Source organism: Sturnira hondurensis, unplaced genomic scaffold, assembly GCF_014824575.4.
Source record: "Sturnira hondurensis isolate 20B ecotype Veracruz unplaced genomic scaffold, ASM1482457v3 Scaffold0016663, whole genome shotgun sequence".
Classification (NCBI taxonomy): domain Eukaryota; kingdom Metazoa; phylum Chordata; class Mammalia; order Chiroptera; family Phyllostomidae; genus Sturnira; species Sturnira hondurensis.
The window spans coordinates 14,816,558-14,832,452 of record NW_028089294.1 but is presented as its reverse complement, the minus strand read 5'-3'; the positions used below and the strand labels follow the sequence as shown (position 1 = coordinate 14,832,452).

General features: G+C 45.1%; 1 protein-coding gene across 3 annotated transcripts in view; it reads right to left on the bottom strand.

Moving 5' to 3' along the window:
- Window positions 1-15,895, bottom strand: part of RBKS (ribokinase) — a 94,231-nt gene that overhangs the window by 22,525 nt on the left and 55,811 nt on the right. For 2 of the 3 annotated variants that reach the window (XM_037066665.1, XM_037066667.1), the window contains exon 7: window positions 12,077-12,265. In XM_037066665.1, coding sequence (XP_036922560.1) covers window positions 12,077-12,265 — 189 coding nt within the window. Of the gene's footprint in view, window positions 1-7,197; window positions 8,082-12,076; window positions 12,266-15,895 lie in introns of those variants that run through there. The other variant, XM_037066666.1, reaches the window with a different exon arrangement.

The window sequence follows — 15,895 nt, the reverse complement described above, 5'->3', positions numbered from 1 at the left end:
TACACAAATTAGATCCCCACATGCCGAGACCAAAAATTAGAGAGAAGACTAAGTGAAGGAAAACATTTCCCTAACTGGCAACAGAACAGTTATGGGGATGTCATCTAGCAAATGTAACCATCTTTCTTTTCTCAAATTTGGTTTATTTTGAGCAAGGGAGGAAAAGGATATAAAACCTGCAGGTTTTGGAGAATCTTTTAGGAAAGACGTAACCCACCTAAGCCCTGGAGCCCCTCCACCCTGTCACATGGCTTTTCAGACGCTGTCCTAGAGCAGAGCGCGCTCCTACGGTTTTCAAGGAATGGAGCGGGAGACAACTTCAAGTCGCCTCCTTGAACTCTGTCCCATGGTAGCACATTATACTCATACACGCGTGTGCACACACACATGGCATTCACAGTTTAGCCACACAGAGCCCATCGACACAGATGATACATCACTGACTTCCGACACACACACTTTCACGCAAAGGGCAGATGTTCAGCAAGCTAGGAACTACGCCTGTTTTCACCTCCTTGACCACCTCTATCACCAAGGGGCACTGAGGGCAGTGGCCATGGCTCCAGCTCACTAGGCTCTACAGTTGGGCTCCAGATGGTTTTCTTACCTCCTCATCCTTTCAGGTCCACCCAAGAAGTATCACCACACAGTGGGAACCACTCAGAAGACCTGCAGTTTAGTCCTGGCAGCTCTGCTCCCAAGAGCAGTGCTGGGGTACCCGAGGGAAGTGGCCGGGAGCGGCCGGCTCCCTGCCAGGCACCCAGCTGATAGCCAGGACAGTTAAGGCGCGGGGCTGAGGGGTCCGAAGCTAAGAGAAAAGAAGTCTTAGTCGTAGGTGGGCGAACAAGCTGCCACAACCGCATACATCACTTCTGACCGGAAGGAGGATTTCCTGTCAGATTGGGTGCTACCTAGGCCCACGGAGCACTACGTCTTGGTTTAGATTTTGCTGTCTTGACTTTTGCTAAGGTTTACACAGTTGTTTTCTTCTTCTCCATCCCACCTCCACCCCCTTCTCTACCACTGCTCCTCTTCTTTTCGTCTCTGGCCATATTTGGGTTCTGAAGCAGGGCCAGCGACCCCAGGTGTCCTCAGGAGCCCCTGGGATGCACAGCCCTAGGCACACATATGTGCGTGTCCAGGTCTGGCTCAGGGACAGGACTCCAGGAAAATGGAAAAAACAGCTTCATAACTGGTCCCGTTTCAGTTCCTCAAAGTGAGGATGACATTTCTGGTAAGCAGTTACAATTAGATTTTTAGAGCCCTGCGTTTTCCACTGATCACACGCAGGATTAAGACAGATAATTTAAAATATTTAATTCTGCCTGATTAGCTAGTAAATGAGGTGCTCTGCTGAGGTGGAATTAATGTAATAGAGCTAATACACCCCCCCCCACCCCCAGGCATGACAGATGCCTTGTCAGCGAGTCTCTGGCAATTGCCTTGTCCTCTGTCCTTTCTTTTTAGAGAACTGTTTGTTGTCTTCACTGTTTCTGGCAGCCGGAGGCAGCAGAGTTTGCACAGGCACCTTGTCCATTTGTTGACATCAACCCTAAGGTGAGGACGGCAATTTCAGGGCCTCGGTGGGTTCACTGTGTTTCATGATGAAATTTCAGAGAGGTCACTAGCCCTCTGGAACTTCTTCTTTGGCCTGGCCTTTCTCTGACTGTAGGTAAAAACAATCTAAAGATATGTTTTAAAATAGGAAAGTATGTAATTATTTAGTTCTCAAATCATTAAAAAAAGAGCCCCTTTAATCTGAGATTTAGTCTTTTCCTTGGCATGTGTAATGTAGAATTTCAGGACGTTGAGAACCCTGTGGGTCCTCTGTCCCCTGAGAACACTAGGGCTCAGCAAGGCTGCGTTATCTTACACACACACCCGTTTTCTCCAAAGGAACTAGAACTCCCTCGTTATTCCAGGAGGGCCCAGTCATATATGCAAAGCAGTGGGGTTGCCCAGAGAGAACTGTGAGCTGGACCTTGAGGATGGCTAAGAGTATACTGGGCAGGAAAGGAGTGATTTTTCTTCTCTTAGACTTCAGAGATAGTTTGAGAATGCTAAGAAAAGTGGAATTACCTTTTCCCTAGCCTCTCTCGTTAGCATTTCAGGCCCCTATTTACAGAAGTTTAATGAAAAGATGACTTGGTTGTAGTCTCTCAGAGTGGTACACCTCCCTTTTAGGTCTGGTCATTCAATGTCAAGAATGCACGAGTGTGATCTTGCCAGAACCTGTGATATCTGGACTGGTATGATCCTGCCACATCACTACCCAGTTCAGCTCCCTGCCCTGCGCAGGAAGATGTTGGGTGGCGGTGGGACCTGGGTTTCCTGCCAGTAATGTGCAGAGCCAAAGTCATCCCCACTCTATGTAATGGTACCTATTACTCCCAAATGAGCCAGGGAAAGTGAACAATCAGACACAGAGGGACCTACTAATGAGAAACAATACAAACTGTGCGCTTATGTGTGCCAAACACCATTTTTAGGGCTAGATGTGGGTTATTGCATTTAAATGAGGCTACACTGTACTGCACAAAGCAAGCAATGGCTTTGTGAGATCTGGCAGCTTCTGAAGATCTAGATAAATGGAGCAATTATAAAAGCATCTATCATGACGAGTGACAAGGAAAGTTGGTGCTGGAAGGCCAAATAGGAGAGACTGAAGGCTAGGCAAATTGCCACCAGTGTAAGAGGCAGCGTAGTGCAGTAGAGTACACTGGGTGTTGGAAAGGGCGGACGGACAGACAGGCAGACCCAGAATCGATGCCTGGCTCTGCCAAGTTTCCAGCTGTGTGACTTTGTGGGCAGGTTATTTACTTTTGGGCATACTGTTTCCTTCTCTCTGCAATGGGCATTAACCCCTCTTGCAGGGTGGTTATGAGCACCTGGCACAGAATAGTGCCTGCTTTTCACCATTAGCCAAAGAACCCTCATTTCCAAGAATCTGTAAGAATCAGGAATTTCAGAGGTCAGAGGTGCCTCAGAGATCACCCACTCCAGACACATCGTGTTTGGATGCACAACCTACTTGCCCACAGCAGCCTGCTAGTTAATGGCAAAAACCAGGATTAGAACTCAGGACTTCATCTGCTCTTACCCACTGGGACCCATGATTTCCATTAAACCATATGCAGAATGCTTGAGATACTTCATCAAATAGGTCATTTAGGCTGATCTTGTTAGTTCACATCTGATTATTTTCTCCTTCCAGAACAACTGATTTTTCTGTATTCACTTTAGGTCACTTCTGAAACATACTTATTTGCTCTCTTGTATGTGTTAGTCCACTTGGGCCACCATTAAACTGGGGTGATAAACAACAGAAACCTATTTCTCATAGTTCTGGAGGCTAGAAGGCCAAGGTCAAGGTGATGGTGAAGCAGGTTTCATTCTGAGCCCCTTCTCCTGGCCTGCAGGTGGCCCATCTTGCGGTGTGCTCACATGACCTCTTCTTCAAGTGCACACAGCACTCTGGCGTCTCTCTTATGAAGACATTCATCCCGTGGGCTCTATCCTTATGACCTCATTTGACCTTAATTCCATCCTTATAGGCCCTAGCCTCCAAATACCATCACACTGGGGATGAGGGCTCCAATATATGGATTTTGGAGGGGACACAATTCAGTCCGAAGGACTGTGTTACCTATGTCCCTTCATCTCTCATGAGCCATTCCATTGAGGTCTGTTTCAAACATGAGGTGCCTGAGCGATAAACCCCATGAACTACTAAGCACCTAAACACAGGGCATCGCAGTGGCCTGGCCCCTTTCCCAACTCCTCCAGGGCATCAATTAGACCAAGAAAGGTGTTAAAAGCCAAAGTTTAGAGCTTTTGAAGTATTATTAATTGTGAGAACGAGGACTGAAGAGTTAAACTGAGGTGCAGAAGCAGACCCATTCAGAACGAAACTGGAACATGAGCAAAGTTTCTCTGAAGATCTACTGCGCATTTCAGTCATGAACAGAAAGTGCAGCTTTGACATTTATTCTGATATTTCCAAAGGAAACTGAATAAAGTAACATATTTTTAAGGAAATTGTTTTTTTTTTTAGAAAGAGTAAGAAAAAAAAGCTGTTCAAAGCATGTGGTGAAATATCCAGACCTAAAAGGCCCGAGAGCCCTGGCTCCGAAGGTGACGTGGGTCCGTTTCTCTGGATCAGCAGACCCTTCATTCAGACGTCACCTAAAGCCAGAGGGTGACCCAGCCCACGTGTACAAGGTTCTGCCTGCTTTCTTTGTGAAAGGCTCTTTGCGGTTCTCGAGGTTCTTTGTGAGGTCAAGAGTGAACCGTGGCCAGTCACTGGCTCCTTTGTGGGGATAATGCCCAGTACACCTTTTGAGAAATATCATCCATCTTATTTTGCTAGAGGTGGTTCCAAATAGTTTTTGCTATGTCCCAAAGTCATATTTATTCCAAATTTCAAAGGAATACATGAAAAATACAGGATTATGGAAAAACTCAAGCAGTTCAGAAGAGTACAGAGTAGAATGTAGAAGTTCTTCTTTACATGAGTAATAACCATAAGAGTTTGGGTGGTTTTTTCCTAGATTGTAAAATATGCTTTTACTTACAGATAACTAGAATTATTTTAAAATAAATGGCACCATGCTGTTATAATTTGACTTCCTTCTACTGATGATTATGTAGATCTGTCTGATTACTATTTGGTATTACAAGCAAAATAAACATTCTTGTATAAATATTTATACATACGAGCATTTCTGCAGGATAGACTCTTAGAAGATTTACTGGTCAAAGGGAAAGCGTATTTTAAAAAGCGGTCTGTTGACCTGCCCTCTGAAAGCTTTGAGTGAATTTACACTCCCACGAGAATTACATGACAGCATGTGTTTTCCGATTTATTTGGACTTTGACATTATCAATCTTTATTTTTGCAGACCTGATGGGCAATAAAGGGGAATCTCACTGTTATTTTGATTTTCGTGTTCCTGATTTCTTGTGAGGTTAAACATTGCCTCATGTCTTTATTATTATTATTTTTATTTCTTCTTTAGTGAATTGCCTACTGACATTAATCCAGGGACATATTTGATTTTTTTGAGTTGTAGAGGCGTCCCATAATTACACACAGTAATACCTGCTATTGCAAATATTCAAATTTTCGGTTAATAAACATTCTCTAATAGATACTCATGCATGAATGTGCACAGACAAATGTGGAAGGACTTACACTAGAATGGTCACAGTGGTCACATCTAAGTGGCAGGGTCATGGGTATTCGACTGTCTCCTTTATAAAAACCTTTCTATGTTGTCTGCTTTTTTCTCCCCTTGAACCCTAAGCATGTATTAAGTTCATGGGTAGAAAAACCACCCAATAGATTTATAAATGGGGTAAAGGTGATGAAGGCTCTCAAGATGCTTCTAAAAGAGGATTTCTCAAGGTACTTTGAGTAGTGGAACTATCAACAGATACTTAATTCTCCTGGGATCCAAATTGAAAGGAAAAATACTTACTTCTTGGATAATAAGTTGATATGGTAGTCCAAGTTAGCGTTATCATTTTACAGTTACCTCTTCCACACCAAGAGTCTACCACTATTTACCCATAGTATTTTACCATTTCAACTCCTTTTCAAGTAAGGGCAGTCAACAGTGAGGGGCCACTTGAACATCTTGGCTGTAACAGAAGTTTCTGGACAGAAATGTGCCTCAGAAATGGCACTAATTACTAGCAAGTGCAAAAAACATATGTTTTGTCAGAAAGAATGAGGTGGGAGGAAGAAAGAGCATTGTGCTGCGGAGACAGCCTGCAGGGTGTCATGGAGACTAGCAGGGGCGTCCCCGTGCGTCCAGGCCTCTCAGTAAGACTGCGGCCAAGTAGGAAGCAGCACCTCAGTTTGCTGGAGTTGAGGAACACCCCTTAAGGGCACAGATGTTCACTGGCTCTAATGACATCTGGTGATACTCATTTGGTTCGCCTCTGGCCAGGGGGATGGGGGTGGAAAGAAGGTATAGGTTGTGGGGAAAGGTCACACCAAGTTGGGAACAATGGCTCTTCAGATGCTGGGTTTTCAAAGACCCAACTCGGTGGTCATTCTGGATGGTACCTCCGAGGGGGATGCATAGGAACCCATCCCTGAGAGCAGCTGGGATGGCTGACTGAGGGCAGACCCAGGTGAGGGGAATACAAGAAGTTACTTTGGAAAGCTGTGGGTAACCCATCAGCCCCTGCAGTCCCCCCTCCCCCCCCCCCCGCCACCAGTGCTTCCACACAAACTGGAATAGAAACTACCCCCGCTCCCTCCTGGTGCGCTCTCTAGTTGGGGCAGGATCTCAGGCCCCGAGCTGTCCCCTGGGGGCGTCCATGCAGCTGGTGCCTTGCTAGCAGCTTCGACCTCTATGGGACTCAGATATAACGGATAGAAAGAAAAGGAAGTAAAGAATGATGAAGAGAACCCCTGTGCCCCTGGCTTTTGATTACTATCTGCTTACTTATATCCCCTAAATTATGATGATTTATTATAGAGTGAGTAATTCTTGAGAAGACAGATTTAGCCTGTGGGCTGAATTCTTCCAGTCAGTGTCAATGTGGATTGTAGGATATAACCATTCACATGTAGAAAAGCACATATAAAGAATTCTACAGAGCTTATAGGCCAGGGACAATTAATATTACAATATATTCTATCAGAATAGCCCTATAATCTTAAAATATTACCACACTCACATGTGTGTAGCTCTGACTGCGAAGTGATCATTCTGTGCAATGATCACAAGATGGCAAAGCCCCTGACCTTCAGGCCAGAAGGAGTGAGGACATCAGTGCCGTGTCATTTTTGAGGCTGAGATTCAGACAACATAGAGATGGGAAAAGAGGAAAGAGACACATCTGTCGTGTCTTCCAAACAGAGCTGAGGACATCTGCAGCTACTGCCACCATCTCGCTCTAGTACGACGGGAAAGGGATGCAAAAATAGAAGTGATATATCCAACTATTAACACTGAGGAAAAGCCGAACACAGCCGTCTGCAGAAGCACTGACGTAGAACGGGAGACGGCGGCTCCCGGGCCGGCCATCTGGCCCACGCGGACAAAGTGCCGACCAATAGGGGATGTCTCCACCACCCACGCTGTCCCTGTTCACTTATTTATTTATTTATTTCCAGTTTTACTGAGGTGTGGTTGACAAACAAAAGCTGTGTATATTTAGGCTGCATAACATGATTTTTAAAAGTGTGTGTATTGCAGGAAATTAGGAGGAAGGGAAAAGCAAGAAAGTTACAAACCCATTGAGAGCAAGTAACACCCTCCTGACAAGGATGAGAAGGAGCCCAGGGATCAGCACAAAATGCCCCCCCGGGTGTGCCTCACCTCACCGTGTGAATTAGCTCCTCTTTTTAGATGTATGAAGGGCCGAACAGTTGTGTACAGAATAGGCAAGAAGTTTAATAATGAGAGTGCTGGGTGAGAGGACAAAGATAGCGTAATGAGGCCGAGGGAGATTCTACACCCAGAAAATAACCACCCTCGTTTCCTGTGTCACCTCCGCTCTACTAGGGGACCCGGAGAGCCATTCAGCAGGTTCAGGGAGCAATTACATGGAGGATTCTTTATCACAAGCATACCCATCCTTCAGTGAAGTGCCTAAATGGATCTTTTTGTTATTTTTTTGACTTCTGTTTTCTAAATTGAGATACCATTCACATACTGTAAAGTTCACCCTTTCAAAGTGCGCAAGTTAGTGATTTTGGTGTATCCACAAGATTGCGCAACTACCACCATCCCAGGACACTTTCATCACCCCGAAGAGGAACCCCACACCCACTGGCAGTCACTTCCCTGATGCCCTCTCCCCAGGCACTGGCTCCCGTCAACCTGCTTTGTGTCTGTAGATTTACCTCTTCTGTATAAATGGAAGCATGTAACACGTGGCCTTTTATATCTAGCTGCTTTCACTTAGTATGTTTTGGATGTTCATCCATGTTGTAGGATGCACCTGTATTCCGTTTATGGCTGAGTAATACTGTTTTATATATCGCAGGGGTTCAGAACAGGCCTCCTCAAGATGGGCTACTGTGGCATGTGAATTATTTTGAGCTGAAGGCAGTCAATATCCTGGGGACTCATGAGAAAATTTTACCTCTTTTTTAAAGAACTTAAATGTGGGTCCTTGCCCATAATAAGAGTTATTACGAGGAATAATTTTTTATGGCTCTTCTATAGGGCAGGGCAAACTTCTAACTACTGACCCCCTGCTCTTCTGACTGCCTATGAATGAATGACTTCCTCCCCTCTGCAGCCCCCAGCTGCTGCCTGACCTCGTCGTCGGCTCAGTGCACCTGACTTTAAGTCCCTGTCTCAGAACCTCTCATGCATGCGGAGTTTCCTGAATACACATAATTGATTTCGGTTATTTTCTCCTGTTACTCTGTCTCATGTTGACTTAATAATTTAGATCAGCCAGAAGAACCTACCAGGGTAAAGGAAATTTTCTTCTTCCCCCACAGTATGTACCACAATTTGTTTATTCATTCATCTGTTGATGAAAGTTTGGGTTGCTTCAAATTTGGGGCTGTTATGAATAATGCTGCTACGAACATTTGTGTGTATGTTTTGTGTGGACTTCTTTTCATTTCTCTGGGGTATATACTAGGAGTTGAATTGCTCGGGCATATTACAACTAACTCTACCTTTAACTCTTTGAAGCTTTCCCAGACTGTTTTCCGAAGTGGCTACACCATTTTTCATTGGTACCAGCGTTGTTTGAGGGGTCCAATCTCTCTACATCCTGTCAGCACTGGCCATTGTCTTTTTTTGGTCATAGCCATCCTAGTGGAGGCACGTGCCACCTCCTTGTGTTTTTCCACTGACAAAGAATCGGAGCATCCGTACTCCCAGTTTAAAAGGGAGGACTTCAAGTGCAAGGGCCCCAGCTCTCTCCACAACCATTTCCATGAGGCGAATACTTCGGATTCCTTTAGCTGTTTCTCCTGATATTTATCTTCTATTTTTGGTAATATGCTTTACACTGCTATTTTTAAAATCGGTTTTAGATATTATCTTTTGCCTTCCAACTATGGAAGATGAGCATTTCGTCCTCCTATCTTCCCCCATGCACACACAAACACACACTCACTCTTTCTCAGTCTCCGAAGTGTGACTGTAATCTCAATTTTTGGTTAAATCAATAATCGGCACTTACATTGTCCTGACTGTGAATTCGTAATCATGTGCTGTACTGAGATTGCATTTCCTTAATCATACTTTTCCCCCCTAGACTCCAGATGACCTAGGGGAAAAATTTTCCTCTTTTAAAAAATTTCCTCAGTTTTCTACATATTAATTTCTACATCCTCAAATCCTGCAAGAAAACTAAAAATCTCTGGGCATATTCAAACCTATGAATAACCCACTATTTCTTTCTTTTTCCTTTTTTTTTTCTGGGAGACCCTCCTCCTAGGGCCCTCCACTCACCTGCTGTCATCTGGACTGAATGCTTATGAGTATGCTCTACAGCTACTGTTCTGGAACTTTCCTCCATCATCCTTGACATCATCATCTCTGACTTCTCTGCTATGTTGCATCGCCTGGCTCCTAGATCCCATACTTTTTGCTGTCTTAGTTTTATTACTCAGTTTGCAAGAGGATATCTTCCAGTAGCTTCTTTATTTCTCTGTTCTTCCATCAGTAGGTCTTTTGTGTTAGATATTTTCTAGCGTACCATTTTAATTCCCTTGTTTATTTTAGTGTTTTTTTCTTTTTTAGTTCTTGTCCTAGTGAGTGCACTGGAGATTCCAATGAACAACCTTCCCTTAAAACAATCCAACTGTAACCGAACACCACCTTAATCTCGTCGGTGCGCAGCTGTTTATGCTGCTCTTGTGCCGCCAGGGCATGCGAGGTGAGTAGCTGTGACGGAGCACGTCTGCCTGTGGCCCATGAACCGAAAACTTTACTGCCTGGCCTTTTATAGAAAAACCCAGCTGATCTTGACCCAGTGCCCTGGTCTTCCTGATCCCATTTTCTATCTCCTGCCTCTGAGCATTAAGTTATCTGTCCCCTAGACTCTCACTGTGTTTCACCTTTTCTGAAACTTAAAACTTAATGGCAAGCGCTGGGAAACCAAATGAAAGGGCACAGAACAAAGGGAAAACTTCCTTCATGCACATTGCTGCGTTTAAGATGCTCAGAGCTGCCATCCATCATGATCTATGAAATACAATCCTTCCACAGGAAACTACTCGGAGGATTATTACTATTGCTTCTAATTCGAACATTCCCCGGGGTGGTTCCCTCACGATCCGGTCCCACGCCCACGCAGTGCAATTCCATTCAAGTGTTCTGTGGCAGGCGGGGTTCTTTTGTCTGACCAGCATCCCATCCTCCTGTAAGAGTTCTTTGATTTTCATTTGACGCCAGAGATGGGGACATGATGTGGGGCATGGTGTGGCAGGAAGCTGCCAAGGCCCATCACGTGGAGGGGCCTACCTGAGCTCAAAGCCCACTGCAAGGCAGGCAGAGCTGACAGGGGGAGGGCGAGCGAGTGCTAGTGACACGGGCTGGCCTCCGCATTCTGCCCCACTTTCGAACTTTCTAGTTACGTGCACCAAATACATCCCCTGTATTGTGTGAGCCCACGTGAGCTGTGTGTCTGGTGCTTCTGAGCAAACAACAGGAATTGTGACTGACGTGGGCACTGAGAGCTGGGTCTAGGCTGCTTCTGGGAACCCACAGAGTCCAGCATCTCCACAAGGACCCTTCATTTAATGGTTAGCAAGAGAAGAATAAACTCTTCTGCTTTGGTTCAGGACCTGGGAGAGTTTCAGTCCAATGCAAGATCAATTTCAGAACTAATAAGAAACCTTTCATATTCAGGTTACTGTCCATCTTGACAAAGCAGAAAAAAACTAATGGTTTTACAAATGATTAAATATGAAGAAAATAACAACGTCAAGTACAACTGATCAAATACCCGATAATGCAACACCCTTTAAAGTATTTGTCTTTCAAACACCCTTCTGAAAGGCAATGACAATGTAATTTCATGTGATAAAAGCATGCTTTGCACTTATCTATTTTTTAAAACACATTTGTATCCAAAACCTCATCAGATCCTCTTGGGCTTCTTTTTGATAAACGACCCACATTTTAAAGTATTTTCTAAGCACAAAAACCAAAACATATTTTGTTAACAATTATACGGCAGTTTCTTATAAATAAAAATTCTAAAATTTTTAGTCTTCCTCTAGTTTCGTGTTCCTGGCATATGTTTACTTTTGTAGTCAGCTCTTCTGCATTCCAGGCCATAAAGAGACCGTTTTTATTTCCCCAGCTTTAGTGGGGCCCTGAGCCCTTTTTCTAACTTGTTTCCTTTTCATCCCTGCTCCGTGGCGAGCCGTGATGTGCCCCCTTAACCTGCTTGTCCTTCCCACGGCGCCTCATGCACAAAGAACCTGTGGAGCGCCCACAGGCCCAGTTTCGGACCTCGGCTCTGTTACTGCCTAGCACTATGGTCCTGAGCACGTTTCTAAATCTGTAAAATGAGAATAATAACTGTACCTATCTCGTACAATTGTTGCACAGATTATGTGAGAAGTACGCCGAAGAGACACAGTGAGCATGCAGTCAATGTTAGCTGTTACTATTGGATGGCTGAAAGAGCGAGCTCTGCTACCAGTGCTCCTTGCTATTTCATTCCTCAGGAAGCCTATTAGACCTGGTGATTTGTCTATTGTCTAAAATCTAAGACCCTTGATGGCAGAAACTATCTCGTTCATCATTATAGCCCCAGCACCCATTATTTACTGGCATGTAGTAGGTATTCAATAAATATTTATGGAATGACTATAAGTAATACAGGTATCAGTGTACTACTATTTCAATTTTATGGATAAGAAAACTGAGGCTCCGAGAGCTTAAGTGACTTGTAGAAAGTTCTACAGTGGGTTAGAGAGGCTTTAGGATATGGCTCTCCTGCCTGGTTGTTTTTCTTTTCTACCATATCACCTCCGGGAGCCATGACCTCATGATCCAAAAACTGAAGGGCGGTATCTTAGCAACTACATGACGATTTCAAGGGCCCCGAATGATTCTGACATTTTAGAACCTACCGTGGTATCCACAGCCTTGACTTTCTCTGTGGGAATGTACTTTGGAACAGGTTCCGACTGTGACAGCATCACGCATCCTTCGGCACCCAAGGTGATGATTACCACCTGGCAGCCCCTTCCCACGAGCACCAGCGCAGCCTTCCCAGCGTCCGCCGGGCTGCCCACCGCGAGGCCGGTCAGAATCTCAGCCTGGAAGACAGAGAGTGCGAGGAAGCAATGGTGAGAAAAGCAAGTGGGGTCCACTCCACTCTGGCTTTGATTTTCTAGAAAATGTCTCCCTTATTTTGCGTAACGACCAATGCCATGGAGAACTCTGACAGATACTGGCTCAGAAAAACAAGTATAGCAAAATGTTAACACCTGTTCAGGTGAAGCGTGCGAGTATTCGTTGTATTGCTATTTCAGCTTTTCTGTGTGAAGGTACAGTAATTTTCATAATAAAGAGGTAGGGGGAACAAAGAGACTCCTACAAAATAAAGTGGAGGGAGACCAGGAGAAGGGAAGGGGCCACTGCCATGCCTCTCATGGATAAGGCTCAGCTGTAAACCGCACTTGGAAGGACGAAATTCCTCTAGGCCCCTCGTGGGCCCCTGCCTTTCTCCTATCACTGGTTACGGCTTTCCATGTTAGCACTCCGCCATTTCTTTCTTTGTTCATTTTTCTAGAGGAGATGGAGGCAGAGGAGAGGCACTGAGAGGTGGCAGAAAAAGTAACAAATGCCACGACACCCGGGTCTCCACTAACTCTGCGACTGTCCCCAGGCACGTACGGTTAGAAAAGGAGGGGGCTTGCACAGGATCAGCAGTTCTCCCCCAGAATACGCCGTGACAAGGTCTCTGGCTAAAGAAGGGGTGATGGGGCTGTAGCCCTGCTCCCTCATCCCCCTGGGCAAGCCTCCAGCTTCTTGGAGGAACCTCTATGGTTCTGAGACAGGTGGTTGAAAAAATCACAAAACTGGACGAACTATGAGATACTCTGACTCAAATTCTGTCTTCTCTGTGCCACAGTCTAACTGGGTCCTTCCTGTGCTAAGAATGGTTCTGGCCGTCCTGCGCTTGCTCAGATGCCACCCAGCTGAGCCCTTCCTGTCTGTCTCCGGTAAATCCTCCCACAGCGTCTGCTCCTTCTGGGCTTTGGTTTTCCTAGGCGCACAGGTCTCATTAACTTGAACATGTCCTCTCTTACCATCTTTTTACATTTTTTCTTGTTTCATTATATTTTACTGATTACGCTATTACAGTTGTCCTGATTTCCCCCCCTTTGCCATGCTTCCACCCAGCACCGCCTACTCCCTCAGGCAATTCCCCCACCATTGTTCTCCTCTGTGGGCCACGAGCATACGTTCTTTGGCTATTCCATTTCCTATACTGTACTGTACACCCCATGGCTATTCTGTAACTTCCTATTTGTACTTCTTAATCCCCTCACCTCTTCACCCATTCCTCCCCACAACTCTCTCCCATCTAACAACCATCTAAATGCTCTTTGTATCCACTCCAGCTGGTGTGGCTTAGTGGATTGAGTGCTTGCCTGTGAACCAAAAGGACTCTGGTTCGATTCCCAGTCAGGGCACATGCCTGGGTTGTGAGCCAGGTCCCTAGTAAGGGGCATGTGAGGGGCAACCACACATTGATATTTCTCTCTCTCCCTTCCCCCCCTCTCTAAAATAAATAAATAAATAAAATCTAAAAAAAGAAGCTCTATGTATCCATGATTCTACCTGTTCTTGTTTGCTTACCTTGTTTTTTAGATTCAATTGTTGACAGATTTGTATTTTTGCCATTTTATTGTTCATAGTATTCATCTTTGTCTTTTTCTTAAGTCCCTTTAACATTTCATATAGTCATGGTTTGGAAATGATGAGCTCCTTTAGATTTTTTCTTCTCTGAGAAGCTCTTTATCTGCCCTTTGATTCTAAATTATAGCTTTGCTGGGTAGAACAATCTCGGCTGTAGGTCCCTGCATTTCATGATTTTGAATATTTCCTGCCAATCGCTTCTAGCCTGCAAAGTCTCTTTTGAGAAATAAGCTAACAGTCTTATGGGAACTCCCCTCTAGATAACTAACTGCTTTTCTTTTGCTGCCTTTAAGATTCTTTCTTTATCTTTAACCATTGGCATTTTAATTATGACATGTTTTGGAATGGGCATCTTTGCATCCATCTTGTTTGGGACTCTCTGTGCTTCCTGGATTTGCATGTCTATTTCCTTCACCAAATTAGAGAAGTTTTCCTTCATTATTTTTTCAAATCAATTTCTAATTTCCTACTCTTTTTCTTCTCCTAGCAGCCAGCCCTAAGATGTGAATGTTGGAACACTTTAAGTTGTTCCAGAGGCAGCTTATACTAGCTTTGCTTTTTTGGATTCTTTATGCTTCTTGTGGTTCTGATTTGTGTTTTTTGCTTCCTTATGTTCCATATCATTGATTTGATTCTTGGCTTCTTCCACTCTACTGTTGTTTCCCTGTAAATTGTTCTTTATTTCACTAGTGTATCTTTTATTACTGACTAGATCTTTTTCACGCTGCTGAGGTCTTCACTACATTCCTTGAGCACCCTTACAACCAGTGTTTTGAACTCTGCATCTGATAGATTGCTTATCTCCATTTTGTTTAGCTCTTTTTCTGGAGTTTTGATCTGTTCTTTCATTTGGGCCATGTTTCTTTGTCTCCTTGTTTTGGCAGCTTCCCTGTGTTTGCTTCCATGTATTAGGTAGAGTAGCCTTGACTCCATGTCTTGGTTGTGTGGCCTAATGTAGTAGGTATCTTGTATGGTCCAGTGGTACAGGCTGGTTACTTGGAGCCCTTCATGCGGGTTTAGTACACCCTTTTTATACAGTTGAGCCTTGGTAGCTGTTGGCAGATCAATAGGAGTGATTTACTCAGGCCAGTCTGCTGCAAGGATTGGCTGTGACCACTTACCGTCAACCTCCACCCTTTGTGGAGGATCAGCTGTGCCTCGGCAGTGTGGTGGTGCCTGATGTCGTCTGTAGCTGTCCACTGTCCAGGGTGTGCTGGCCCTGGGGTTTCCCAAGTGGTACAAGCCGAGGTCAGCCCCCACCTGTGTTTTGCCGGGGGACATCCTGACTGAGCAATCTGAGGTGGCTGCTACTTGTGCTGGGCTTGGAGATTCCCAGGAGAAGCCAAGCTGTGAATCTAGGTTGACTGTTGCTAGTGCTGGCCCTGGGGCTGCCCGAGGCCCGCTGTTGCTTGTTTGTTGGTATTTGGGAAGTTGTGAAGCATGGTCTGCCAATAATTCATATGGAAAAGCAGCTTGGGTAGGCTCATATGTTAGGTGGGGTGGAGTCTGTGGGGATCTTCAAGGCGTGTCAAACAGTGTTGGTCAGGTTGATGGAGTCTCACAGATGGTACCAGCCTGCTGGCTCTGTGGCTGGAGGGTTTAAAGGAGGGACACTGGCCTCTGCTCACCTTGATGCCAGACACTTTAGTTTTTCCCTGTAAAACGCTGGTATCTTTCAAGCTGCTGCCCTTTGCTGGAGCTCAGGAGTGAATCTGAGTAGGTGGACCCTTAAGAGGAACTGCTTGGGGCTCTAGCAGTTCCTTTCACTGACTCAATCCCCACTGATGTTTGCAGCCAGAAGTTGTGGGGACTTATCTTCCTGGCACTGGAAACCTGGGCTGGGGGACCTGGTGTGGGGTTAGGACTCCTGAGAAACCCCTCCTGAATTTTTATCCACCACTCGTAGGTGAGGGACCAGCCCATTCCATGTCTGCGCCCCTCTCGCCAATCTGGATGGATGTAGTTGCTTTAATTCTGTAGTTGTCGGACTTCCATTCAACTTGATTTGTGATGGTTCTGAG